The sequence below is a fragment of the Podarcis muralis genome, chromosome 3, assembly GCF_964188315.1.
Source record: "Podarcis muralis chromosome 3, rPodMur119.hap1.1, whole genome shotgun sequence".
Lineage (NCBI taxonomy): Eukaryota > Metazoa > Chordata > Lepidosauria > Squamata > Lacertidae > Podarcis > Podarcis muralis.
In genome coordinates this window covers 50,510,451-50,537,710 of record NC_135657.1, presented here as the reverse complement: position 1 = coordinate 50,537,710, position 27,260 = coordinate 50,510,451, and the positions used below count along the sequence as shown (strand labels likewise).

Genomic DNA, 27,260 nt, shown 5'->3' with positions numbered 1-27,260 from the left:
AAATATAAATTTAAATACCTGGCAGATTTCTGTTGCCAAATTTGAAATTTAAGCCCATTACTCTTACTAACGTTGACAGGAAGGCCTCTTAGGACCTTACAGGACAACTACATATCTACTTATCAGAGGCACATATTCTATTATTTCCATTGTAAAAATGGGCACATATTGTAGCTGATGAAATCGCTTTGAAGAACCATAGGTCACACCCAGGGCTTTTTTTCAGGGAGTGCACAGGAACCCAGTTCCAGCACCTCTCAAGTGGGCACATTGCCATCATAAGGGAACATGGGAGGTGTCCATGGTAAGCTCTGGCACCTCTTTTTCTAGAAAAATAGCACTGGTTATACCTTTCAAATGTTTAACATGTTTGCAGTAGAGCAGTGTTCCATGATGTAAACAGAATAATTTCTGGAGTCTTCTATCTGGATGTTAAATTCCTCCTCCCCCACACACATTTGCAGCAAGATTAATTCAAGTACTGTAAACTCAAAGATAGTTTCAGTCCCAGATATTTTCTGGTAGCGTCTGAGCTGATTGCACAGAGATCAAACATAAACATTTACAATAACAATGTGGAAATGTCCTATGTATAGCCAAGAACTCCCCAAGTGAAACTGGCATTAAAGCCAGCCACAGTATAGTGTTGTAAGTACCACTGAAAATCTCTGCTACAAAGACAAAATGCAAAAGCAACACCCAAGATTTGCCTTCCTTGCCCAACAATTTTAAATTAAGGCCTCAGCAAAGTAGCCCATGAGAAAAAGACAGTCTTATATTTACAAGCCAAGCATTTGCTTTGATAGCTGATTCTGCAATAGTTGAGTTGTCCATCAGTCTCTCTGTACACACTGGATCAGCAAAGAAAAGAAAGGTGCACAAGTCTTCCCAGTTAGAATTTGCAGTATTTATCCTTTTAAAAGCCTTAAAAGGTGGTGGGAGTCTCAAAGAAATTTTAAAATGTGAATCAGTCTGTAATTTCCACAGGTAGCACATCTGTCGAAGGGCTATTTGTCTGTGCTGGCATCCATCCATATGCTTCTTCTCCTCGTATCACTTTTTCCCATTGTTTAAGATTTTCCCTGGAGAGGCAAAAAGAGTCAACATTCAACATAAAATTACTTTATTTCCAAAATAAGATATCTATGGTATACAAAAGTCAGCAACAATAATATTTTATAGGGCTTGATCTCTCGTAGGCCCTTTGATTTTTGTCAAACTTCAGAAGGAGACTCCGGAATGAAACCACTCAGTTACAATTTACTGAGAAGTTCAAATCTGTCGCCTTCGGCCTGAATGGGTTTCTGTCTCATTGTAAGTACTAATTAGGTTACTAATACCTGGGTGTATGGGGTGTTAGGGGAGGGAACATGTTGTGCTCCTTCTGGGGTAGTTTGTGCACCTTTGGTCCCTACCCTGCACTCAGCTCTCACTTGTGGCTTCTAGAAGCCATCAGCATGCAACAGTGGCTACACCCCAGGAATGGCTTCAACTGGCCAGCTAAACCAGGTAAGGGTGGTTGATGGGTCTCAAATCATCAGTGAGTTAGGGACTTCCCCTGCCTGCAAAGGCAGGCTCTGGCTGATTGAATGGATGAGACCAATAGTGGGTCCAGCGGTTAAGAAGGCAGTGCTCTAGAGGGAAATGAGGGGTAGATAGGACTCGACAACATAGGAAGGTAGCCCATCTAGGAGAAGGAAAACTCTGATCTTAAACCTCCACTGCTTTTGGGGATACTTTCAGGAGAAGAAAAGGCTAAAGAGCAAACACTACACAAATCCAGAGTGAAGTCCCTAAGACTGAACAGAACCCATCATTGCCTTTCACTCACCTTATTTTCCAAGAATAATAAATTTAAATGTTTTATTTTCCATCACTCTTAAATATGTTTTTCCCCCTACACCATGTACAGAGAGTCCTGCTAATCAAATTAATGAGTAAGCTATCACATGCTGGGAAATCAAACTGCAATTTAACTGGGGAATCAAGTTGGAATTTAGCTATCAGTCTGTTTGTCGTGTTAGATATCTGCCTGCGGAAAAGTGAGTGTTTTTGCTGATTGCACTGAGTGATACTGCTTGATTGCCGCCTGAATGCATACAGCTGGAGCATGGCTCAGAGCATGACTCACTGTAACAGCAACTCTGGCACATGTGGTGGTGGTGTCACTAAAGGGTATTTACCTTTAGGTTGCGAGTTTAGGGAGGCACATTTAAGTGAAATCATGCACATTTGAAGCACAATTGAAAAAGCCTGCAAACACCCTGTTCCGCCCTTGCCCTGCCTCTTTTTGTGATGTTTTCGTGTCACTTCTGTCTTTGGTGTGATGCACATATGCATGGTCATGCACATATTGGACACGCCTTAAACTGTCGCTGCCTGTCATAGTGAAATTAGCATATTATTCCTGCTGGGGTGGAAGCATTTCAGCCCTGCCACTCTTCTAGAAGTTACTGGCAGTTTATGCGTTGAGTGCTCTGGTTTGGTGCTGCTGCTACTGAATGCCAGATCATTGCACAATAAGACCATGCACATCCACAACTTGTTCATGAATGAAGAGGCTGACCTGACATATATATTACCAAAACTTAGATGGATGAGGTGGGTGGGCCTGACCTGGGTGCTCGGTACTACACCAGGATAGATCAGAGGGTCATGAGGTGTATGTTGGCAAACTGCTCTGTGAAACACCTATTCCCCTCCGTTAAATGCAGCTGCAGCGAGGTTTAAGAGAAAGGGGAGGCTCTTTGGAAAATCACCCTCTGAAGCAGCTTCCTCCTTTAAAAGAGGGCAGGATTGGAGTGAGCTGTAATTGTGTGTGTGTGTGTGTGTGTGTGTGTGTGTGTGTGTGTGTGTGTGTCTCAAGGGAGGGGGCTGGCCAAGTGTGAGTGAGGGGAATTGGCAAAGACCTTGGCAGGTAGGCAGGGTTGGTGAGAGGAGTAAGCAGGGCTTACAGCCCCAAGTACAACTATATTATTATAATTTAATGAACTGTATAATCCAAACACACACAAAAATAAAGAAGTTACAGGGAAATGCAAGAAAAAAAGAACAAAAAGTCAACTATGGAACATCTCCAAATCCTCTTTATTTTTGAAAGGCAAGTTAGGCTGAGAAGTGTGACTTGTCTGGTGAAGGCATTTAACTTAAGACATGTAATCAGTACACCTACCAAACATATGGAAAAGTTTGACATTAACTGAGTAAGGTCTGGGCTGAGATGGCAGTGATGGCAATATTTATTTTTTGATTAAGCTATTTTTTTTACTCCACCTTTCCATAACATGTCTGAGGCAGCGAACCACACCCAAAACCAATGAAACAATACAGCAATAAGGATATCAATGCAGAAGCACAAATCACTAAAATATTCTTTTTAAAAAATCAATTAAAACAGACCAGCAAAAAGTAAAAAGGAATTCTCCACAAACAACTTCAAAATCTAAATCCAAGAGGGTCACAATGACTTCTTATAGCCCAAAAGCTTTCTAAAACAAAAAGGTCTTAACACTCACACAAGACCATCAGAGAGGGAGCAAGGGAGCCTCTTGCCCTAGGCAGTGTGTTCCTGAGACTAGACCTAAGCAGATCAGGCCATCTCCCTAGTTCCATCCTTAGATGCTGGTGGGACACACAAGAAAACCTCCATGCTTATTTATCTGCTTAAAACATGGATATGCTCGCCACATTTGATGGGTTCTATGTTTGTTTATTTAGAAGATTTATAAACTATTTGCCCAAAGAGTGGTGTTCAAGTAAACTTGTAAATAAAACACGATGGCTGATACTGCTGGCCAGTTCTCTTGTGCCTCCATCGATTCCATATTCCCTTTAAGTAGCTAATCATTCTTAATATGCCTATAGCTTGTCTATTTGGGTTTGAAGGATAAAACCACCATGAGGCATAGGACAAAGCATTAATAAAGTCAGAAGTGGTTTCCGTGGTGGGGCAGAACAGCAACACTAACTTCTCAGGAGGGAAAAGGGAGGATAAGGTAGAGGGAAGGTCAGTGTTGTGCAGGCAAACTGACAGAGCCAATCTGGTATTCCTGCAGAAGCACCCACACTGACTTCCCCCATGACTGCACCTCTCCCTCCCAGTAAGCAGCTGTGACGTACCTGCCAGGAAGCTTGTGTTGAGGGCCCATCTCATCTACTGAGCTGCTTCTGCATCAAGTCAAAGATCTGCACATGCACTACAATTACTCAGTTCTAGACGGTATCTAGTTAACACCAGGGAGGACTGGCTACCTCTCCCCCATTCAACTTTTGTACTTCAGAAAGAATATCTAGATAGCATGTGCAGTGGTCTGCAGCTGGAAAAAGGATTCTGTGCAAACTTTTATAGCTTACTTGCAAGCTCGAAGTAGTGGCAGAGTGGAAGGGAGGATCTGTGAGAGGGTGTTATAGCAGGGCAAGGCTACAGCATTGAAGAACCCAATCTGGAAAAAAAAATCAAATAGAACAGAATAAAAATCAACATAAGCTGTATTAAGCAAATTGGAAAGGTGTTGTAACAAATTTACTTGGCAGGAAAATTGTCTGGATATTTGTTATTAGCAATACCAGTCTTATAAATGGGGGGGGGACCCCTAGAATAACTACTCATGGGTATGTTAACAAGCTTGCTACTAAGATTAGTAGAAAAACAGAGCTCAAGTAAGTACAGCAGTTGTACAACTTCTGAAGCCTGAACTGAAAGTTATGGTAGTGATTCAAAAATCTGAACCTTAAAAGAGAATGTCCAGTGTTCTAACACTCTTTTAGCCTTGTATATGGTTATCTGTCCATGTATTGACTCTGTCCATCTAACCCAGTATTTTCTACTCTTACTGACAGTGATTTCTCTAGGCTTTTGGATACAGAGAGGTCATTCCTAGCACTCTTACCTGAGATAATTTTAACAAAAGAGGCTGGGGACTGAATCAGTGACCTTCTGAATGCAAAAGAAGAGCCCTTAGTTTGGCCGACCCTTCCCTATTCTCATAGGTTGGCACCAGACCTATTTTTTTCAGTATTTCCAGCTTCCAGCTTAAAACCATCTTGATATTTCCTACTAGGGTTTGTCACAAAGTCAACAGAAGATAAGCAAGTAAGTAATTTCCTTGGGTTTTTTTGTTCTGGGTTTTGGGGGAGAGGGGAGATGACTCACCCACGAACTAATGACCAGACTTCCATAGAATTCCAGCCATCTTTAAGTACCTGCTTATTACCATAAGCTTTGGCAGCCCCTTCTAGTTTTGTTGGCTTCGCTCTAACATTGCCAGATTCTCCGATTTCCTCATTCCACACCATGCCAGAGGATCCCTCAAGCCCCAGAAGCAGCTTTTTGAGAGGTCAAACATTTTTACACCTACTTGGCCCTGAGGAATTTCATCTTTCTTGTCTCTGTCCATCATAGGAATAGGTTGAATCCCTAACTTCTTCAATTCATCACCCTAAAATAAAGTGCAAGACCAAAGAATGGGTTATTCCAGGTTATTTGGTCCAAAAATGTTTCTCATGTATATACAAACAGGTATTTAGAACTCAATATATTAATATCAGTGGCTTGGGATTAAGAAAAACAACTGAAGGAAATGATTTTTCAGCACAGAAAATCACAGCTGGATCAGACCAAGGAGAAATCTAGTCCAGCCAGTTAGGTTATCTCCAGAAAGCCCACAAGCAAGGCAAGAAAGCAATAGCCCCTCCTATGTAGTCATCCTGCCCACCACCCAGTCCAGTCACACCCTGGAGTTTTTATTCAGGGCCATATTGACCCTGAATTTGACGTTACCCATATCAAACAGCTACTGTGGCCAATATCTGCTGACAGTCCTGTCCTTCATGAATGTTGAACCTGATAGATGGGCTCAAATGTACCTTGACAGCACTGGGGTGGTGGGAGAGGGAATTTTTGTGTGAGAAACAGAGTCTCTGCAACTCCCATGTCCCACAAAAATCAAACAGGAAGAAAAATCTCCATGTCCCAATGCGAAGACATAGTTCTCACAGATTCTCACAAATTGCCAGGGGTGGCTGATATGGATGAGTGGTCTTCCATATTCTACAAACTCTAGATCTCAGTGAGGAAGGTACTAGTCTCATCTTGTCCCTGAGCTGTGAGTATTGTATATGTAGGAAGCTTTTCTGTGAGGAGAAGCATTCAAACGTGTGCCTCCACCTGCAATCTGCAGTGGTACATACAGGCTCTTTGTTTGCAAGAACTAGGCTTAAAACAGCTGCTTTAATTCTTTCCAAATAGCTGTGTGTGGGTGAGGCCAAAAAGAACAGCGGTCTGGGTGTTCCCTTGGATTCAGCTTTCTCACTAATGGCCCAGGTGACCTCTGTAGCAGGGAATACCTTTCCTCAGCTTCAGCTGGTGCAAAAGCTGAGGCTGTCCCTGGACCAAGGTAACTTGACCACAGTAGTCCAGGGAGTGGTAACTTCAAGACTGGATTCCTGAAAATAAACTCTGTGGGGAGCTTCCCTTGCTCTTGGTTTGGAAGCTGCCGTTAGTGCAGAATGCTACAGCATGATTACTGACAGGAGTGGGATTAAGTCAGCATTATACCTTTACTCAAAGATCTACCCTGACTGCTGATTCACTAGTAAGCCAGATTCAAAGTTTTACTATATAATATATAAAGCCATAAGGTTGCTTTGCTTCCTATGTGTCTCTTCGAACACCCACTCTATGGAACTTGCGCCACATATGTAATAAGTATTTCAGTGTGAGAGCTCCTGTGCTTTGCTGCTCCCTGCCTATAACAGTAGACAGGTACCCTTGTTGTACTGTTCCATACCCCTGCTAAAAACCTTTCTGTTCAAGGAAGTCCATCAGGGCATTCAATCTTAGCCCCATGTATTTCTCTATAAATTTTGATGCTTTTAATGATAATTGTTTTATATTGTTATTGCACTTCTCTTTGGGGTTGTTGTTGTTTTTTAAAAAAATATTATTAAAGTGGGTTTATAATAATCCACTGCATATTTTTTTTTAAGCTGAGAAAAGGGTGGAGGAGGGAATAAAACCCCCAGTGTGAGCCCAGCAATGCTTTGGATTCTGTGGTTTGTCCACTCCAACTCCTCCCTTCCACAACTTGGTAGAATTGCTCTGTGAAACAGAAGTACTTGATGCCTCCAATAAAATTAGGTTTAATGATGCACATGCCTACCGGTGCATATGCCAACATATAAACAATAAAATGCACGTACCTCCGCCCAAAATTCTGCATATATATCGCTGGCTGTCGTTCTGGTAACATGCCACAATTTTGTCACAGAACATAAGTCACAAGCTGTCATCATCAGCCCAATCACACGATCCCTAGAATAGAACAACTGGAAAGCTATTGTGCATTTTAAAGAGGTAACATTTGCTATTTTGTTTAAAAATATATTCTTATATTTATGTAGCAGCAGTTAAAATTGCTACGGAAATAACTTAAGTTTGATGTTCAGATTAATATTAATCTGATTAATATTCAGATGTTGCAGGACTCTAAATCCCCGCAGCCTCAGCCAGTCTGGCTAATGGTCAAAATCAGGCATAGGCAAACTCGGCCCTCCAGATGTTTTGGGACTACAATTCCCATCATCCCTGACCACTGGTCCTGTTAGCTAGGGATGATGGGAGTTGTAGTCCCAAAACATCTGGAGGGCCGGGTTTGCCTATGCCTGGTCAAAATGATGGGTGTTGTAGTCCAGAAACATATGTAAATACACAGGTTCCCAAACCCTGCTGTAACCTTTCACAGATCTCATTTTTAAAACTTTCTTAAGAAAAGTGGCAGAGTTACGCATTCAAGTTTTGATTATCTATTTGTCTGTGTAAGGCATGTCACAGAGTAGCTCAGATTTTGTTTCTGCAACTATACTTCTATAAACAAGTTCATGTAAGATTTCATGCTTAAAGGCACTGCACAACATATGCTAACAGTTTGACTCTTCTAATGATTCCTTTATTTTTGAAGATTTATATGGACATCAATACACAGTAAACCAAACCTTTAATGCAAATTAAAACTATGGACGCTGCTAAAACAACATGACTTAAAAGTGAATTATAAATATTCATTTGCTCTTTACCTATGTGCTTGATTTTTAAGATTTAGTGATCTTGACTGGTGCAACTCTTCCAAATGTTTCCTGTTTCCAAAGTACAGCGCAAGGTCTGTAGCAATGATGGCTTTGCGAATTATTTCCAGCACCTGCTCATACTCACTAGAGCTCAAATTAGAGAAGATATTGTGGCCTTCCAGCTATGAAAACAGAATTTTTAAAATGAACAAGCTAATATATTATTTTGAACTATTTTAAACCATTGTTTTAGAACTGTCTTTTAAACTTGATTCACATTCAAACATACAGCACTGCTGTATGTAACACAAGATTCAGCATTTCAAAGCTTAGTTAGGCACACTAACTTTTCAAAAACAATTTTGTGGAAGAGAAACTAACAGAAACCAACCTCGTTTACATGTAATGCTAAGCCAAACTATGGCTAAATGTAAATGAGCAAGAGGTCAGGTGCACAGAATGAAAATCAGGGCCACTTTGCTCCTCCCTAGTTCTACTACATCTGTGCTACCCAGAGCTAAGACATGGTTTGTCTCCCCAAAATAAGTGATACGCTGAGAACAAGCCTTGGCTAGAGCTTGCGGCTTGTTTGGAGCAAGACAAACTACAAGCCTGGGTACACATATAACACTAAGTCAAATCATGGTTCACTTCCAGGTAGCATGGCTGGACCAGAGAGGAGCAAAAAGACTGTGATTTCCACTCTTTGTACTGACATATTGTACTTGCTTGTTAATGTTAATATATTGTTTGGCTGAGCCTTATGTGCAAACCACACCTTTTCCAAGTTGAAACTATGAATTACAAGAAGCAGAGATGCCACCAAATAACCCATGCTGTAACATCAGGATGCTGTCTTTTCTTGCTCTACATCATTGGCTGGTGTTTATGGGGCAGACAAGTGCACAATACACATAACAGGTGAGGGGGAAGAATTCAATACAGGGTTGCTAATTTTAGCAACATCTCTGCGTTGTTTGTAACAAATAGTTGGATTGAAGTTTGGATTGGGTGGCAGTGTGGATCTATGAAAATACCTTAATAACACTTTTTGTTATTTAACTGCACCACATTACTTCATATCATCTCTAGGTAAATTTCTGGGAAGCATGGATTTGAAACACTGTTTAGAACTACAATGTAAATTTAAGAAATCATAAATAAACACAAGTAATGCCAATATTTCTCCTTAAATCTAATTATGTTTCCTTTTTGGTTTCAAGCATTGTTTCACAAATATTAATTATACAGTTATTTAATGTAGCATGTAGGGCCTCATCACAAGAGGACTGGTAGGTATAAAGCATAAATAAATATTCTACAATAAACCATGAAATAAAGGGAAAATATAAAAATTGTAGTGGAAAGATTTTATTTCCAAGAACTCTTTGCAAACCTGTAGAAAGGTGCAGAGCTTGCAGCCAGTCTTGTTCGAGCAGGCTGGGCCCATTTAAATGAAATGGCTCCTATCACAAAAGGCTACTGAGATTGAGCTGAAACTCCTGCCTAGGGCTTAGTCAGGGGTCAGCAAACTTTTTCAGCAGGGGGCCGGTCCACTGTCCCTTAGAGACCTTGTGGGGGGGGGCAAACTATTGAAGGGGAAAAAATGAGCGAATTCCTATGCCCCACAAATAACCCAGAGATGCATTTTAAATAAAAGCATACATTCTACTCATGTAAAACACGCTGATTCCTGGACCGCCCACGGGCCGGATTTAGAAGGCAATTGGGCTGGATCCGGCCCCCTGGCCTTAGTTTGCCCGCCCATGTTTTAGCCTAAAGATGACTGCTGCTGAAACAACATTTGAGGTCTGCTGTTATGAAATCTCCAGCCTGAGCCATGCATGGAGCTATCCAAGGTGCCATCAAAGCCTCCCTTTACCTTTTGCTCAAAAAGAGAACATACTGGGAATGCAATTTACCTGCAATATTGATACTGTCTGTGAAAAATGGTGCTGCTCCATTGTTGAAGTAGAATAAAGACCTGCCAATGGGTGATCAAACTTCTGAAGATAGCTGTTGCTATAACCCCTGTGGTCCAGGTCATGACATAAACATGCAACCATAAGTCCTTTTCGCTAGATAAGTAAGCAGACAGAATATGTAATCAGTGTTCCGATTAATTTTGTACCACTAGATGTCAGTCTATTCCCTCCAAACATTCCAACAATTCCATTAACAGGTAAAACACACTCAAGCCTTATTTATATTTTAAAAAAATATTTATATCCCACCCTTTGGCCCTCAAAAGACCCTCAAGGTGGTTTGCAACCACAAAACATATAACTTAATATACTAAAAATTAGATGCAATTAATTCCATTTTTATGTTATGGTTTTATCGCTTCTTTAAAGCAAGCATACAAAAATGGAATAACTATTTAGTGCATTTATTATTATTATTATTATTATTATTATTATTATTATTATTATTATTATTTATATCTCGCTCTCCCCAGCCAAAGCTGGGCTCAGAGCGGTTAACATCATACCAGTAAGACAATGCATAAAAACAAGCGATCAATAAATTAAGATACACCCCACAATTAATTCAAATAAATTAGAATTAAAATTAAAACTGGACAAGTGGCAATCTTCAGGTTAAAACTGAATAGCTATTTAAAAGCCATTAAAAGTTCAGCAGAATAAATATATGTCTTGGTTGCCTGCTTCAAACCACAGAACTTTCCTCAGAAGAGAGTTCCACAACCAGGGAGCTACCACTAAAAAGGCCTGTCTCAAGTGTGCTTCCCTTGTCAGTGCAGGGCTTCTGTAACAGATGGACATGTAAAAGAGGGAGGAGACCGTTCTTCAGATAACCTGGTCCAAGCCATTTAGGGTTTTATCTTGACTTGGGCTTGAAACAGAAAGCCAATGCATTATGAGAAACACCTGGCTGACACTGAAAACAGGAGCACCGTGTTGAGCCCATACATGACAGAACATTTGTTTACTATCAAATTTCTGGCAGCAGCTGTTTAGGATCTCATCATCTTTCCTGCCTAATGAATCTGCAAGGCATTGCTTCACACTATGGTACAAAGTGCAATAAATAAATTTAGGAAATCATACATTGCCAAAAATGACTTCAGTATTAGTCCTCAATGCTAATTGGGTTTTTCTGTTTGCTTTCAAACTTGATGTTTTGCAAATGTAAGTAACCATTCTTGAGCAAAGCAACTCTAAAGCAAAATTCCAGGAGGAAATGGCTGATTTAAAACTTTGAAAAAAAGTTCAGCTCTAACATGTGGCCTGAAGAGAGAAGGTTTTTTCCACAGATGTTATTTTACCTATGTAAGGAAGTGTGTACTATCAATAGTGCTTTGTGAATGATCACTGTAATAATTTTACCTAAATTTAAGATTCAGTGTAATTCCCATGGCTTATATTTCTTGAATGTTATTCCCTCTGACCTCACTGGTTTGTTTGTTTTTCTCAGTGCCAAAGGTGGCTAACCTGTGGTCCTCCAGATGTCACCAAACTACAGCTCCCATCATCCCTGAACCATTAGCTGAGGCTGACAGAAGTTGTAGTTCAGCACCTTCTGGGACGCGGGGCAGAGGTTAGCTACCCCTGCTCTACCCCTATGCCCACACTGAATAATGCTTCATGCATCTGTATATGTGGATTATAGTCTACAAAAGGCCATGCCACAATATATATTTTTAATCTTTAAAGTGCCACAAGATTCTTCTTTGTTTATATATATTCCTATATAGATAATAAATCACACGATAACTACAACGGAGGCATTTTCATGTATGCTGTATGTACTGTTTACCAGAGCAAACTGCACGTCACCTGTGTGCAAATATTCAGTTACTCTGTTCCAGACACCTGACATCCGCCTTAATAGATTATAAGTCCTTTAGGCAGAGAGCGTGTCACTGCTATGTTCTGTACAGTGCCTTAAATAGTACTTGCATTGATTTTTCAACATTCAGCTATTTTTCCAAAACAACAGAAGAGAACCCTTTTATATCTGCCATGAATTTTACAAACATTTAGTGGGTCAGAGCACCCGCATATATTGTATCAGGCTGTGGTCAGTACTGCGTGATACAGAGGAAACAAATAATAGTATGGGATGCCACAAAAATGCAGCACAGGGCTTACCGGCTTTGCTGAATTCCCCATCTCCACTGGGATGAGTCCCCAAGCCACCAGGACCCAACTAAGATATCAATTGAAAACTGAACTGGTAACTAGATAATTGCTACGAGAGAGGAAGAAAACTGCTTGGAAAGGGACAGACTCTCCTTTGGACTCAGGCACAACCAGAGTGTGAGCCTCAGGGTTCAGAAGCCTGTTCATAGGAGCAGGATACGCAAAATGAGAACAGTAAGCCTTTCCATACTCCAATGGGCAGAATATCTGGTTGCACAATTCCTACTATTTTCACATTTAAATGCTTTTTGGTCTTGCCACTGTACAATTGTCTCTCTCTCTCTTCACCCCCCTTTCCCTGTCCTTCCTGATGTGGGAGGGAGACAGAGGAGGTGGAAAGAGAATCTAGAGAAAGAGTAGGCTAAGGGTCATCATGTATTGCATGGCGTTTAGAACAGAAAACCCTGCTGTCCCGGCAGAAGCAGAATGAGGACTGGGTGGTGATCTCTCACTGATCGTAGTTATTATAGGAATAAAGCTAAGCCCAGCCTCTGGACACCAATGGGTGATCCTTCACAGAAGAATACTTGAGTTCCTTCTGGCCACCTTCTAATTTTGGGGTGATTCCAGAGAGAGGGTTATGCCCTTCTTAGTTACGAGCAACTTCCCAGGATTTCTACTACTTATTTTAATTCATTTTCGCAATGAGTCTAATTACCATGTTCTAAAATGAAGTTTTATGTTCTAAAATAAAGTTTTCTAAAATAAAGGTCAGTGTACAGTAAGCCTGCTACTTACACGGGGGTTATATTCCAGGGATCGTGCCTAAAGCCAAAATCGTGTGTAGTCAAAACCCATTGGGTTCAACGATGGGTAGGATTGCCAAAATCATTTCCCCTGGGAAACTGCCCCCTTTCTGCCCCTTTTAATTTTTGCCTTGTGTGTAAAGCTGAATGCGCACAAATTAATTGTGCGTAAGCTGCAGGCTTACTATAGTACAATCTGTATGGAGATGTCTAAAGGCTAGCTGTGTGTTAACCAGATGTCCTTTGTTATCCAAAGTTGTACCCCAGAGGTAGTCAATACAACATCCTCCTGATCTGCCTTAGCTAGTAATGATCAGGGATTATGGGAGTTGCAGTCTGGCAATATCAGGAAGGCACTAGGTTAGCTAACCCTGCTGTGCCCTTTTGGGTTTTCTCAAACTATTTCTGATTTTATGTATCACTATTATACCTAGTTACAGATGGGTAGCCGTGTTGGTCTGCCATAGTCAAAACAAAAAAAATTCCTTCCAGTAGCACCTTAAAGACCAACTAAGTTAGTTCTTGGTATGAGCTTTCGTGTGCATGCACACTTCTTCAGATACACTGAAACAGAAGTTGCCAGATCCTTCTATATAGTGAGAAGGTGGGGAGGGGTAAGGCCAATGTCCTGGGCTTTTTAAAATAGTGCAGACATTCCTTATTTCAAACCAGCAATGTTCTTTTTCTGAACCACATCATGTCCTGCCTTCATGCTCTGTTTGCAATTGTATACAGAATATACAGTTGATTAAGGCTGCAATACTATACACATTTGCCTGGCCCTTAGTTACATTGAACTCAGTGGGATATAGCGTATAGTATTGCACTATAAATGAAAAATTTCTTAAATTTAAAATCCCTTTCCATGCTGAATATAATTTTACACTGATCCAAACATGAAATTACACGTCGTGTCTGAGATATGAATGTTGATACTGGAAAAAATCTAAACTTACTTCTACGTCTGTGAAAAGCCTGTAGTTATTCTTAAGAACAGCATACATGCAATGCGCAACTGTAACTGCATGCTTCCAGTTGTGATAGGGCACACGGCGGTAATTCTTCTTTACAGACAGTGTGAATCGACATAGTTTTTCTAGTTCAAAACTTTAAAAAAAAATAGAATGGTGAGATAAAGCAAGTGAAAGAAAAAAACGTAAGTTATTTTAACCAAACAGAATAAAAAGAGATTTTACACTAAACTTTATTTAATGCTCCACTGATAAGGTTGCAAAAATTAGCAGAAGCATTTTAGTTTATTTTAATTCTCCTCAAAATTACTGGCCTTATTTACTTAAAATCTATTGCAAATGCAAAGCAACAGCTTATAATGATATAAGAAAAAATCTATTCAACAAGAATTTATGCTTTGCCATGCAAGCGCAGAAGTTCCTCTCTTCTCTCTGCCCTAACAGCCATGGTAAATATATTTCTGTACTGCAGAGAAATAATACATTTTCACGTCCACCCCCCCAAAAAAAAGTAATAATAAGTTAGCTAACTGAGGGCCACTGAAAGTTGTCCAGCTCTTCAAAACATTCTGGTTAAAGAAAAAAGGTCAATGGCAGATTCAATGCCATTGGCTTTTGCAGGGAATGAATAATGTTGGTCAAACAATGTCTAGCATACAATTCCACACACAAGTTGAGTTCACATCTAAATGGAGGCCAAGCTGAAAAGAGGAAAGCAGATGCACCTCTGCCTGGATATCAAATGTAGGTTCCCTTCAGTGTCTTAGTACAGAAATACCACTAAAGAAACTGATTATACTCTCATTCCTTCCTCAGTTCTCACTGCTTTCTTCTGCTGCTGCTGGTCCTTCTCTACAGTGACAGAGGGAGCTGTGATGGTCCATTTCTACTACTGCCTCATATCCTGGTAGGAAAGACACAGGCTTCAAGCAGCACTCCTGACCCCTTTGCTTTGTCACCCTTACTCGCTGGAAGTGTACATGTGAATGTTTTGTTAACATTTTGCCCTGGGTGCAAAATTGCAGTACAAATTTCCACTTCCAAGAGAAATTGTTTACAATGTAATAATGCAGCTCCAGAGCACACGTGTAGAAGCTGACACACATACAAAGAAGGGCAATATTTCACTTATTCCCTGCAGAGTTCTAGGGATGCACTTCCCAACTCACAGAAGGTAGGACAGCTTCTGCACATGCAGAGTTGCATGTCCACATCAGAGTCCCACAGAGCTTCCAACTATGACCCTGGAACATGAGCTAAAAAAAAAAAATATGCAAGTAATTTCTCAGCAGCCTACTTTGCATTTATTTATTTATTTATTTATTTATTTAAAGAGTAATTATTTTGAGAAAAACACACTTCTAGTGGTTCAAGAGCACCACTGCTAATGCCGCCTGTACATTCAAGTTAAGTTATAACAGTTTGGCTCATATTGCAAATCATATTTACATATCCCCTGCACCCCCACACTCCACCTGTTCAAAGTTGGTGTCTAGGCTAAAAGCTCTAATTACCCTTCCTCCAAAACATCAGATTCCACATAAAGGCTCAAGGCTGACAGCAAAACACTGGAATCTTCTTTTTTCAACCTGTCTTCCTTTCTGACTGCATTTCTGTGCCTGCATGTGCAAAATGGGGCAGACTTACAAGGCAGGAAAGAGAACTACCTTGCCTCTATAGTTACAATACATCTGACTAAGACATTTTAAAATTCAAAACTGAAAAATCTGCTTTAAGAGCATTAGAACAGTGCCACTATCTATGGCTTACATCTCAACCGTATGCATGTTTATTGAGAAGCCCCACTGGTGTCAGGGGTACTTACTTCCAAGAAGGCATGCTTGTGATCACAAGCCAAGTCACTATTTAAAGAAACAACCTGACTGAGTTGTACCTTTAAATTCTTCTACTCAAATTACAGGGCCTTCTGACAATTATCGCAACCTGTACCAGGATTCATGAAAAAATCCACATTGTCCTAATATACAGGTTGATTAACTGATGCATAAAAAAAAAAATGCCTGCATTGAAAAAAGGCACAACTTTCCATGCAGGCTTTAAGAAAACTTGTAAGTGAAAGGTGAACTTTTATACGTTTATAAGGTGGACTATTTCCAATGGTGGATTTGCCACTAGTAAGTGCTTCCAATTGCCCAAATTATAGTACACGGTTTTTCACCAACTCCCCGCTACATACGTAAGCACCCTGCTCCCTCCAGAAAAACTGTTAAAGAGGTCCGAGGAAAACTTTTAATATGGCATTGGCCTGACTCAAACATCATCCTAAACCATACCACGGGTTGAGTTCCAGGGAGGAGATTGTGGCGTCTTCATTCTTTCCTGATAATTTTGCAGCTACACTGCATTAAGCCATGGCTTGGCTTAGCATGCCATTCCAACCTCGGCTCCTGATTTAGCTCTCTCCAGACTAACTACACACTTGAACTAAGCCAAGCCATGGTTTGTCTTAGTGTGGCACGCGAACCAGGCCATTATCTGTAGGTCCAATTCTTCCGAGAACTTGTGATATACTTGTGATACAAGACAGGCTGAAGTTGTAAAATATAAATAATCAAAAGTGAAGCTAGAAATACAGGTAAATATTATACTGCTTGCAGAATGTTTAGCCTAACATCAGAAACTTCTGATAACATTATTCAAGGTAGAAGTATTCCAAACAGGATAGTCAGCTCACAACAAGCTCCCTTTCCCACCTAACTGCTGCCTCCAATGCCAGAAGCATGACTGACACATTCCGAGGGAAATGCAGCCCCAAATTCAGAAGCATAAACATGATTTTCCATTATAAAAACAATTGTGGGCTGAACCTACAATTCCCACTCCATTGTCTTTTCAATTCTCTCAGGGAATCAAGATGCAACAGAGGCTCTCCACTGAAGGATGGATGTAGCAGAGAGGATTTTACCTTTCTTCTGCCAGCTACCATGCTGCTCTGGAGGGCCCTCTCCCCTTCCAGGTGTGCTTTGCAGGGCGCTGCAGAGGGAAGGGGGAATCAGAGAATATGGCCTCCTCACTCCCTTCCTCCAGTGTGACTAGAATTCAGTGTGAGTATATTTATGTTGGTTTAAAATATAACCAGGTGGGTGCATATCTGTGTGCATACACACACACACGGGATACAACACAAAACATAATGAAATTAAGACTATAAATACTTTTCAAGGGAGGGGGAAGAACTGAACAAGATACGACAACTCTCCCAGTCAAAAGCTCTGCAGGGCTCTGAGGCACACATGAAGATCTACACAAGCCAAAACTGCCCCTTTCACTTTAGTCTTCTAGAGATTTAAATAAGGAAACAGCCCTTGCTCACACTTAGAGATGTGAAGGCTCTAGGGAAATAAATAAATAAAAACTCGCAGGGGGTGGATCTATTTATTTTCCAATGGAAAAACTGTAAATTCTGGAGAAATTTCAAAAAGCCTTTTTGGCAAATATTTTATGTTGTAAGTAAATGCTATCAAAGGCAAAGCTTCTCTCCCCCCCCCCCCCATTTAAACTTTTTTAGCTGCACTTTACTACCTCAAAATTGTTTCTAATAATATTGTAATAAATTTGCTGTATGAGGCAATCACTATTTCTGTATAGTATAGACATGTACAGATCTCAAATCCTCTTTCCTGCTTCAGTATTTTCAAATACAGTATTTTACATAATCCTATATCCTACACAGCCAGATCATTTCATGGTAATCAAATAAAACATTTATTATATAAAAACCAGTGTGAATAGTTGTAAAATTAAAGGTTAAAAAAATGAATTCATACCAGCCTGACCCACAAGACTGATGGATCATATAGATAAAAATGGATGGCCAGAAATCTTCATAAGGAGTGATATCAAAGTGGAATCTGTTATGAAGGAAATTTACAGTTAAGAGAACCAAAGACTCTTGGATGTACATTATGCTTATTAGTTCAGATAAAAGCTTTCTGCACCAGAATCTCTTCTGTTGAACATCAACTTCAAAATCAAAAAGTGCTGATTTATTCTCACTAGCTTCTGGTATAATAATTCAAGGCTCTATCCTTCTTAAGACAGTGCCTGACATCACTTCACAAACAGCTTTCTGAGTGATTTCCCGTAAAAAGCAGGGATGGGCTCCTTTTGCTCACTTCAGACTTTGTTCAATACGAATATGTGAGCCTTGAAATGGGCTAAAGGAGCCCAGGGTGGCATGGATTACTGTGTGCTGTTTATGGGGAGTGCTTATCATGGCAGCAGCAGGCTTCCCTCCCCCTTTTTAAAATAGGTTCAAAATATTTGCAGCAGTAGTAGTGGAGATCCAGTTGCTGTAACAGCCATAGTTCCACCTCTGCTGCTTTGCTGCCAAAACTGCCACCATAAGCAGTGGCTTTTAACCTTTAAAAAAAAAGAAAAGAGGATGCAGCCTTGCCACCCCTATGTACGGTAAGTCCCCACCTCTCAAATTATTGAGGGGGAGTGTTGAATCTTGGCAGTTGAAATGACACTAGAATGACTGTTCTCAGTTCTCTACCTGCAAATGAGGTGTGGAATTATGGGTAGATTTTGCCTCAGGCCTGGTAGAAGACAGAATTAACTTGAGAACTCTTGGCAGCTGAGTTAAGAATGACAGGCAATTGCTGTTTTTGCTGGGTCGCGCTGCAGTTTATGACTTTCATTTCTTTGATTTCTCAGCAGTTTGTGTGGTCCCCTCCTTCTCTGCCATCCTTATAAAGGATACAGGCGTTTTGTGTCAATCATTTATGAATTTTACTACAGGATGCCATTTGTGTCCAGGTGAATGAATGAGGGTTTTGTTACCTGAGGTATTCATTATTAAAATGTTTGATAGGCATTATGTTGTTAATTTCCCTTGAACACAGTCTTATGGTCTTACATATAATTAACACAATAAAGTATAATGTAAGTTACACTGGTTCAATTTCATTTGAAGGGTGGGGTCAAGATCTATTTAACATGCAAGTTCTCTCCTGCAAGTTTTGCAGTTCTCAACTGGGTTTACCACTGCACCAGCTGCCAGAACTTTGATGCTGTACTACCTAGACCAAGAAGAGCCCATTAGGAGGTACCCTGAGAAAGAATATTCACAAGGAAAAATAGGTCTCAAGTTTCTGGGGGAAAATACTATGATTGTTAGATGTAACAGATAAGCCTTTGGGTACATGAATGTTTAATTAGAATAATGAAAGGAAATGATAATGTTGCTGATAATGGATTTTTGATTATGACAAATTTGTATGCTACCTGAGTGGTAGTGAATATTCTAAAACGAAATAATGCAATCCAAACATTTAAAATTCCACTTTATCATGTTACTTAAAGTTATATTCTTCTGAAGTCAATATTCATAATCTCATGTTGAGGCTCATAACGACAGAACTGCTAGTTGTTTTATTATCAATTAGCCCTGCCTCATAGCTGAATGCAGCAGGTGTTTTATTTCCCTGTCACTGACTTCAGTAAAATACTTGGGTGCATTGGAAACACAGTATTTCACAGCAGATACGCTAGATCTGAAAGTAACCACTCTGTTTATATAAATGATTAATGAAGCATGGCTACCATGACAACCACAGGATTGTCCCAGAGTGTTTCAGAGCCTATACCCATGTGAGGTCATACACTTCATTGGGTGTTCTCTGCTGGCCATAATAATGTGAGGTTGATGGTGTTATCCACAGAACCTTTCTCATTAACTCCCTGGTCAGGTGTAGACCAATGGGGGATTTCCTCCCAATGCATATACTAGCTTCAGATTTTCCTCATTATTATAAGCAGGGGGCAGAAAGGGGTGAATTCGTTAACCTTCCACGCCTACTCAAATCCAGTTAATCATCAACCTCCCCTCCTTACGCTGATGCTATTTGTATTTTGAAAAACCTGAATACTCATTGAAAAGATACATTTGCCATGTCCAGTGTGGCTCTTTGATAATCGCAACAGCAACAGCTGCTGAGCTGCCAGTGTTCATGGGGAATACCCTACTTCTGTATCAAAAAGATCACATTAAAAACATACAGTTCTACTTCTTTGCAGAGTTGTGGTGGGAGTCTGCAGTCCATGAGGTTTTTCCATTCTTCTGCTGTACAAACACTGTGATAGGAAAGCTTCTCCATAGTAACACGGTAGATACACTCTGAATGGCGAACTTTGTGGTACATCTAAATAAAGCATTTTATTATATAAGATATGGCTGTTTGCACAGTCTAAACTTTCTTTCTCAAGCCAAATACTTAGATCTGTGTCTAGCTTCACAGAGGTGATATTTCTGAGGGATAATTAGGAATACTTTTAAAAGAGAATAAATTGATATGGTCACTATCATGAGAATTTGAAGACTTTTAAAAAAAATTAAACAAAGCTGTAAATGATAGAATCAGCTTAATCGTAACCATTTTATTAACAATCAAATCTTAATCGCAGAAGTTTAAAATTGAATCAGTTTAATCTCTGGCACCACCCTTAACAATTAAATTAGTACAACTGACTTTGCTATACAAATCCAAAATTGATCATATAAATTTATAAAATTAATTAATTTCATTTTTTGTGCACTTGGCTATCTTTGTAGAACAAAACTTACATTAGCACAGTGTAAGGCTAAAGCACAAAAGACTGCAAACATTTTAAAGTTGTTCTCATCAGTTTTAGAGAAGGCACATCCACTTAGTTTGTTCACCATCTGCACGACACCTATTACACTTCCTCGGCTCACAATAGGCATGCATAAAATATTCCTGGTGGTGTAGCCTGTGTAGAGATCTACCTCCCTGAAGGAAAAAAGGAAAAGGGTGAACATTCACTTTCTTAACATGACATCATCTAACAATAATGTTCAAAGCCATTTCATGTGCGTTATGTAGTTGTAATCCTTACAACAAGCCTGTAATGTTAATATTATCATCTCCATGTTGCAAATACAGGATAAAGGCTAGAAGAACCTGGTAAATTCATAACACATGTGAGGCTGGAGCTTTCTGATAGATAGATAAATAAATAAATTATCTGATAAATAATTTAGCCACCATTCCCAACAAGCATTCCAGCCAATTCAAACCTCCATATGCAAGGGATGCCAAGTGTGCATGAAGTGCTTGTTGGAGTTAATAGTGGACGGTATGGTAGGGCAGAGGGGGTGCACTCTCCCTGATGGAGCAGGTATGTAGTTTGGGGGTGCTCCTCGATCCAGCTCTATCAATGGAGGTGCAGGTCTCTTTGGTGGGTAAGAGTGAATGTCTTTAACCAGCTTTCACCAGTAAGAGAGGTTATGGCCATTCCTGAATCAGGACAGCTAGAGCACAATTGCCAATGGACAGGTAACCTGGGACCACTGAAATCTGTTCTGTGTGGCTACCCTTGAGGTTGGTTTGGAAGTTGCAGCTGGTGCAGAATACATCAGCTAGGTTGCTTTGGGGGGCAAACTACTGCCAGCACAACACCTTAGCTGCAGGACTTGCAGGGGCTGCCGTTCTGCTAACCAGCCAAGTTCCTTTGGGTGGTAAACATATCAGATTCCTACCTGTTAAAACGTGGATCTGCATAGGCATCAGGAATGTTGAGAATTTCACCTGTTCTTGCTACCTGACCAGCTATTCCTTTTTCAATAGAAAATCTGCATGGGACATAAAGAGATATGCACATCTTAAAGCAATAGGCTTATAAGGAAAATGACATTTGAGCAGCTAAATTTCTCTTCCCGTTATTGGCATCTGTCTTGTCTCAAGAGACAATGGAGTGCACCTCTGGGGGTGAAGTCAAACTGCTGCCTTAGCAGCACTGGAGTGACCTCTCCAGGGCACAAGCCTGGCAGTGTGTATGGAGGTCCTGGGTTACCAAGACAACAAGACCCCACTCTCAGCCTCGCTGATGTGGTCCTAGAAAAGCAGAGTAATAGGTAGGGACTGCACTCTGGATTTGTGTAGGGTTTACTCCATAGCCTTTTCATCTCCCAAAGGTATATCGCAAGGCAGTGGAGGTTTAGGACCAGAGTTTTCCTTCTCCTAGATAGGCTACTTTCCCAGGTACCTTCTCAGTGGCCCCAACTGCCCCTGATTTCCCTCTACAACACATACACAAACTACTTTCTTGACAACAGGACCAACTATTAGTCTTGTCCACTCAAGTCCCTATCTCACCCAGGGTATCAGACCCATCAGCTACCCTCACCTGGTTTAGCTGGCCAGTCAAAGCTGTTCCAGGGGTCTGGCCACTGTCACATGCTGACAGCTTCAAGGAGCTACAGGTGAGGGATGAGTGCAGGGCAGGGACCAAAGGTGGGCAAACTACCCCAGAAGGAGCACAATGTGTCCCCCTCTAGAGGTACTACTCCTCCCCTAACACTCCATACATCCTTCTCTTGTAGATAAAGAGTTAATTCATCTCCTAAACAGGGACCAAAATACATGGCTAAAGCCATTTCCTGGGAAGGTGGACTGCCTCTTAACTTTCAGGTGGATAGCAGCCACAAAACATAGCTACAACACAGTTAACATCTAGCTATAATTAGGCCTAATCCCTAATTATACTGCAGAAGAGCAGCGAAGGAGACTGACTTTTGGTGATGAAGAAAAACTTGAGCTACTCTGGATCTGTGTGACTACACAAGTCGGCATAGGCCAAAGCGCAGGAATTCACCACATAAGAATTTCCTCTCCTCTCCTCGTTGGTAGGTGGTCATTCAAAACTCATGATGACGTTATAGCATCAGAGATGTTGTTCTGATGGCGCTGCAGTTGCCACCTGCAGAAGAACTACCTCTGGAGAGGCAAATCCTCATGAGAATAATATCAGTGTGGCAAAAATTGTTAAAGTATCTGTAAATATACACAGAAATGGAACAGATTAATATTGGCATGTAAGAATAGTCAACTCACTAGTCTTACCGTATTTCTTTGGTCTTCTTGAAGACAGGTTTTCCATCATGTTCCTCCCCAATATCAAATAAATCTGAATATAATTCATTGTTCTTGTGATCTACCTGGAAAAGCGCACAGCGATCTGCATTCACCAAGTTTTTTGCATATATCTACAGATAAAGAACAGAGCTAATATTAATCACAGTGGGCTTAGACAAAGTCTGTATTATATTTCAAAAGTTAGTTAACTATACTTTAATAAACCCTATAAAAAGCCATAGTTGTTGCTACTTTAATTATAAAGTTAAGTAATTTGTAACTCATATTTCTTTTCGTACATTGATTGTAATAATTTATCTCTACTCATGAAAATAGCCCGAAGCTTCACTGTATTGTCATTGATGTCTGCTATTTAAAAAAATCCTTTATGCAAGCCTATCCAGATGTGAAATTTTGATTTTACTTAAATAATCATAATTTTATTGTTTCTACTTGCTTTTAAAGTCTGTTGGATTTTCCTATAAATACTTTACATTATTTTATGGAAACCACTTAAGAATTATTATCATTAAGTGGTATATAAATATTGTTATATAAAAATAATTAAAATATATTTATTTCTTCTTCTGACAATAAAGATGGAGTAACTTCTTTCTTAAGCACCTCCTGGGATATTCGAGTTTGTGGAGAATGGGAAAGGAAGGTTCCAAGAGGAAAAGATAGGTGCTTTAGAAAGCACAAAACAAATTTAAAAATCTGGGATGAATTTAGAGGTGAATAAAGACTCTTCTATAGATTATTAGTGGAGAACAAAACTGGTACATCTTCCAGAAGCTTGAACTACTCAAAAGTAGCAGTTATGGGTCTGTATGATATCCTAGCTTCTGGTCATTTTAGTCTGCTTTAGTAGAAAGCTTTATTTATTTTTAAAAAGTTATTTTCTATTACATTTAGGCAGCTTATTTGGACAAAAACACAGGAAAGTTCTAACATTACTATCTAGAGAATAGTAAATATATTGGGTTCAATATGGAGAACAATTTCTGTGAATAGATGGAGTGCATATCAAGCAAAGGCTTTCATTCATGAAATTTGGGGGAGGCATTTTTTGTTGATTCTTCTTCACACTTCTATGCCACTCCCCATGCTATTTTGAAGGGATTCTTATCTCCCCACAGAAGATTGGGGTGAGGGCACAGACAGTTGTTGGGGGTGGAATTGGTGAAAAGTGTCTCTTCCCTCAGGAAGCAGCAGATTTCCATGAGTAGAACTTTGCTTACAGATCTTTTGATTCAGGCCACTGTGGCATGAACCTGAGTATACTTTTAGGCCACTCAAAGAAGTTATCAGTGTCAATTTGAAGAGCATAAGAGTATTTTTTCAGAGAGAAATACTATCTAGCTATACATCTCATCTCCAGGTTTTGTAGTATTAGTGAATTATGCCATTGTTTCCCCAAGTAATATATAAAACACAAGTCAGAAAGCAGATCCTCAGGGAAGGTCTATGTTGAAAGTGAGTTTTTATGCCTAGTTGCTGTTTCTCTGCCTTTATTTATTTAAAACTGTTTTAGGCCACTTGCATATTAATTCCTGTCCAAAACAGTTTACAAAAAAAGTACAACAATCAAAAGGAGCATCAAAACAATAAATAAATAGGAGAACAAGGAAAATGCTGTGTAGTCATTCAATTAGATAAAACCAGAACAGCAGCAAAAGATTTCATAAAGGCAGTCAAAATATCAATGGCCACTCACTAAAACCCATGGTTTTGCTTTGTCTTCTGAATAGTAATAATGTTGGTGCCTTCCTTACCTGAAGAGGAAGGACATTCCACAACTAGGGGACCACCACTGAAAAGGCCCTCTTTCCCGTCACAAGCACCAGGACACATCGTTCCCATGGGACACTGTGTCCCAAATTACAAAAGGAATGCCACTAGGCTGCTGAGGGCAGCCAAACCACCGCGTGAAGCGGCAACAAAGCATTTTTTCTGGAAAAAAGAAAAAGAAAAAACCCTCGGGCACCTTGTCTTTAAAAGGCAGGCCCACCCCAACCAAAAGTTCTTATAATTCTCTCACCCCCTGAAAGCCACTGAATATGCCTGACCCCACTTTCACAGCACATTAACGGTTCTGTGAAAATAAGATACACGGCCAAGCCTTAGAAGGAATAGAACTGAGTTTCCTCAGTGTATGCTGTTGGCACTTCACTCCAAAACTTTGGACAACCTCACCTAGCAATCTCATGAAGATGTTAAAACAGCTCAGGGGCCAAGACGAGAGCTCTCTGGAACATCATGGGATAACTGGGGAAATGGCACAGAGGAAAAATGTTGAACAACTCCTCTCCCCCAACTCTACTGCTTCAAGAAAAGTTATAAACCCTGCTAGGTGCAATTCAGTATAAAAAGTGAAAGCCATTCCAGTCACAGATCTCCCATGTAATGTGCAAGCTTCGTACAAGTCAACTACAATAGAATATTTTGTTTGGATGAAGGCACACACAGTCCTGGCAGAGAGGGGAGGCTAAGATATCTTTCCTCTCCTCTCCTCCCTTGGAGCCGTAGAGTAGCTGACAGCAATTAGTGAGTTGCTGCTGAAGATTAACTTTCTAATGGCTCTTAGCTGAGGACCTCACTTTGCAAAAATTCTAGAACTTCTAGATCAGCCATGCAGCTCAAGTCTATGTTTACCCAGTTGTGAGTTCTCAAGTGCACACAGGGTTGCCGTCCCAGACAAATCTGCTCAAACGACTTGTGATCCAGTTTTCTTCCCTATCTTCTAAAGGAATGGATTTCAGCCTTGTTTCTAACTTACACTTACAGCTACTCAGTGAGGCAACACAGCTGTGCTCCACGTATAGCGTCCCTTCAAAATAAATGACTTATTTCCGTGACAAACAGCAAAACCTAAAATAACTATGGATTGCTGAGATTTAGCATATTAAGATGAAATAATCATTAATAAAGCCTTCCGATTAAAAAAAAGAAAGATTGATTTTTCAAGGAACTACTGTTAATGACTTGGTCTTTAAAGGTGCATTGTGGTAGCTGCCATGGACAGAACTATATCACTCAATATGACAAATAAACACACACTAAACTGAGCCAACATGTTATCAATCTGATTTATGCCCCTTTATTTCATCCACAAACACTATTTTCCACCCGTCACTGTTGCCATAACAAATCACTAATGCCTTCTGGAGCATCTGAGGTGGACATCCTGAGCTGTATGAGGCTGGTGACTTGCATGACCTGAGGCCTCTGACATGACAATGTGGTGTTTTTGACATTAGCAGCCTGGAAGGGGGTGGGGTGCTACATGCAATCTGAAACAAGCTGTAGGCATGAACACTCAGTTTTCAGTAAGGTATTCCCTAAGGATTGGCTCTTTGACTTGTGGTTTTAAAATATTACCTTGGAAAAACATACCCAGGCTGGCCAGGGCTTTTCATGGGCAATGCCTCTGGTGCAGGGATGTGGCAGTGACAATTTTCTCCACGCCTGCTATTGAAAACTCAGAGCCTATGCGAAGAAATGTGGCATGCCCAGAGCAGATGATAGACTACATTCAGAGTTTTGACAGAACACAGAATGGAACTGTTTTGCTCTACACAAAAACCTTTCAAAATGAAACCAAGTTTTCCTCCTGATACTAGTAGCATTTGGGTGGCAAAGGGAGAATTTTCATGGAGATTGTGGCGGAGAACACCCCTCCCCACAGTCTGCCCCGATTGGACCCACAGCAGCACCTATTTACTATTTTTAAAAGATCCATGCAACTATAATTTATGTATTAAGCACCATAAGTAGTTTGGCACTGAGAATGTGAGCTATAAAGTTTACCAAAGCTCTTTAAGTGGCATTTGACAAGCCACCAGCTCAGTTCACACTTAACATAAAGCCAAACCATGGCAGAGCATAAAGGTGCAGGCTCCTGGAGAGGAGATTGTGGCTGCTTTGCTCTTCCTCTTGTCCTCCTGCTACTGGAAGCTAAGCCATAGTTTGGCTTGGTGCAGTGTATGAACCCCTGGTGGTTCATAGTTTGTCTCTGCCAGACAAACCATGAGCCTAGGTTCAGGTAACACACCAAGCCAAACCATGGTTTATCTCACAGCAGCAGTAGGACTGGAGCAAGCCATCTGCAACCTCCTTCCCAGGAACCTGCATGTTCACACATTCATGCTAAACAACTGTCAATTAGCACCAAGATTGCATGCTTCACATTCTCTTGGAGATCTCACTATGTAAAGGCAGTGAAAAAATATCAATTAGCAAATCAAATTATTTTATGATAGCACTAAACAAATTTTTAAATAATTTATATGTAAATCTTCTAAAAAGTAATACTTTGAACATGCACTGATTTGAAACAGACACACAATCAGGACACAGTATATAAACTAGATTTCAAAGAGGAAGACTTGAAAAGTAAGATGTAATGTTGAC

The 27,260-nt window shown here is 40.2% G+C and overlaps 1 protein-coding gene across 9 annotated transcripts in view; it reads right to left on the bottom strand.

Annotated features, from left to right (window-relative positions):
- Window positions 1–496: 496 nt before the first annotated feature.
- Window positions 497–27,260, bottom strand: part of PDE10A (phosphodiesterase 10A) — a 185,461-nt gene continuing 158,697 nt past the window's right edge. For 7 of the 9 annotated variants that reach the window (XM_028723861.2, XM_028723857.2, XM_028723859.2 and 4 more), the window contains 13 exons: window positions 22,836–22,978; window positions 21,473–21,565; window positions 20,537–20,723; window positions 19,972–20,114; window positions 17,736–17,819; window positions 15,462–15,566; window positions 13,933–14,083; window positions 9,987–10,142; window positions 8,074–8,246; window positions 7,201–7,312; window positions 5,358–5,438; window positions 4,354–4,442; window positions 497–1,082 (listed from right to left, as the gene is read on the bottom strand). In XM_028723861.2, coding sequence (XP_028579694.1) covers window positions 968–1,082; window positions 4,354–4,442; window positions 5,358–5,438; window positions 7,201–7,312; window positions 8,074–8,246; window positions 9,987–10,142; window positions 13,933–14,083; window positions 15,462–15,566; window positions 17,736–17,819; window positions 19,972–20,114; window positions 20,537–20,723; window positions 21,473–21,565; window positions 22,836–22,978 — 1,632 coding nt within the window. In that variant the 3' untranslated portion in view covers window positions 497–967. The remainder of the gene's footprint in view (window positions 1,083–4,353; window positions 4,443–5,357; window positions 5,439–7,200; window positions 7,313–8,073; window positions 8,247–9,986; window positions 10,143–13,932; window positions 14,084–15,461; window positions 15,567–17,735; window positions 17,820–19,971; window positions 20,115–20,536; window positions 20,724–21,472; window positions 21,566–22,835; window positions 22,979–27,260) is intronic. The other 2 variants (XM_028723860.2, XM_077925839.1) reach the window with 1 other exon arrangement.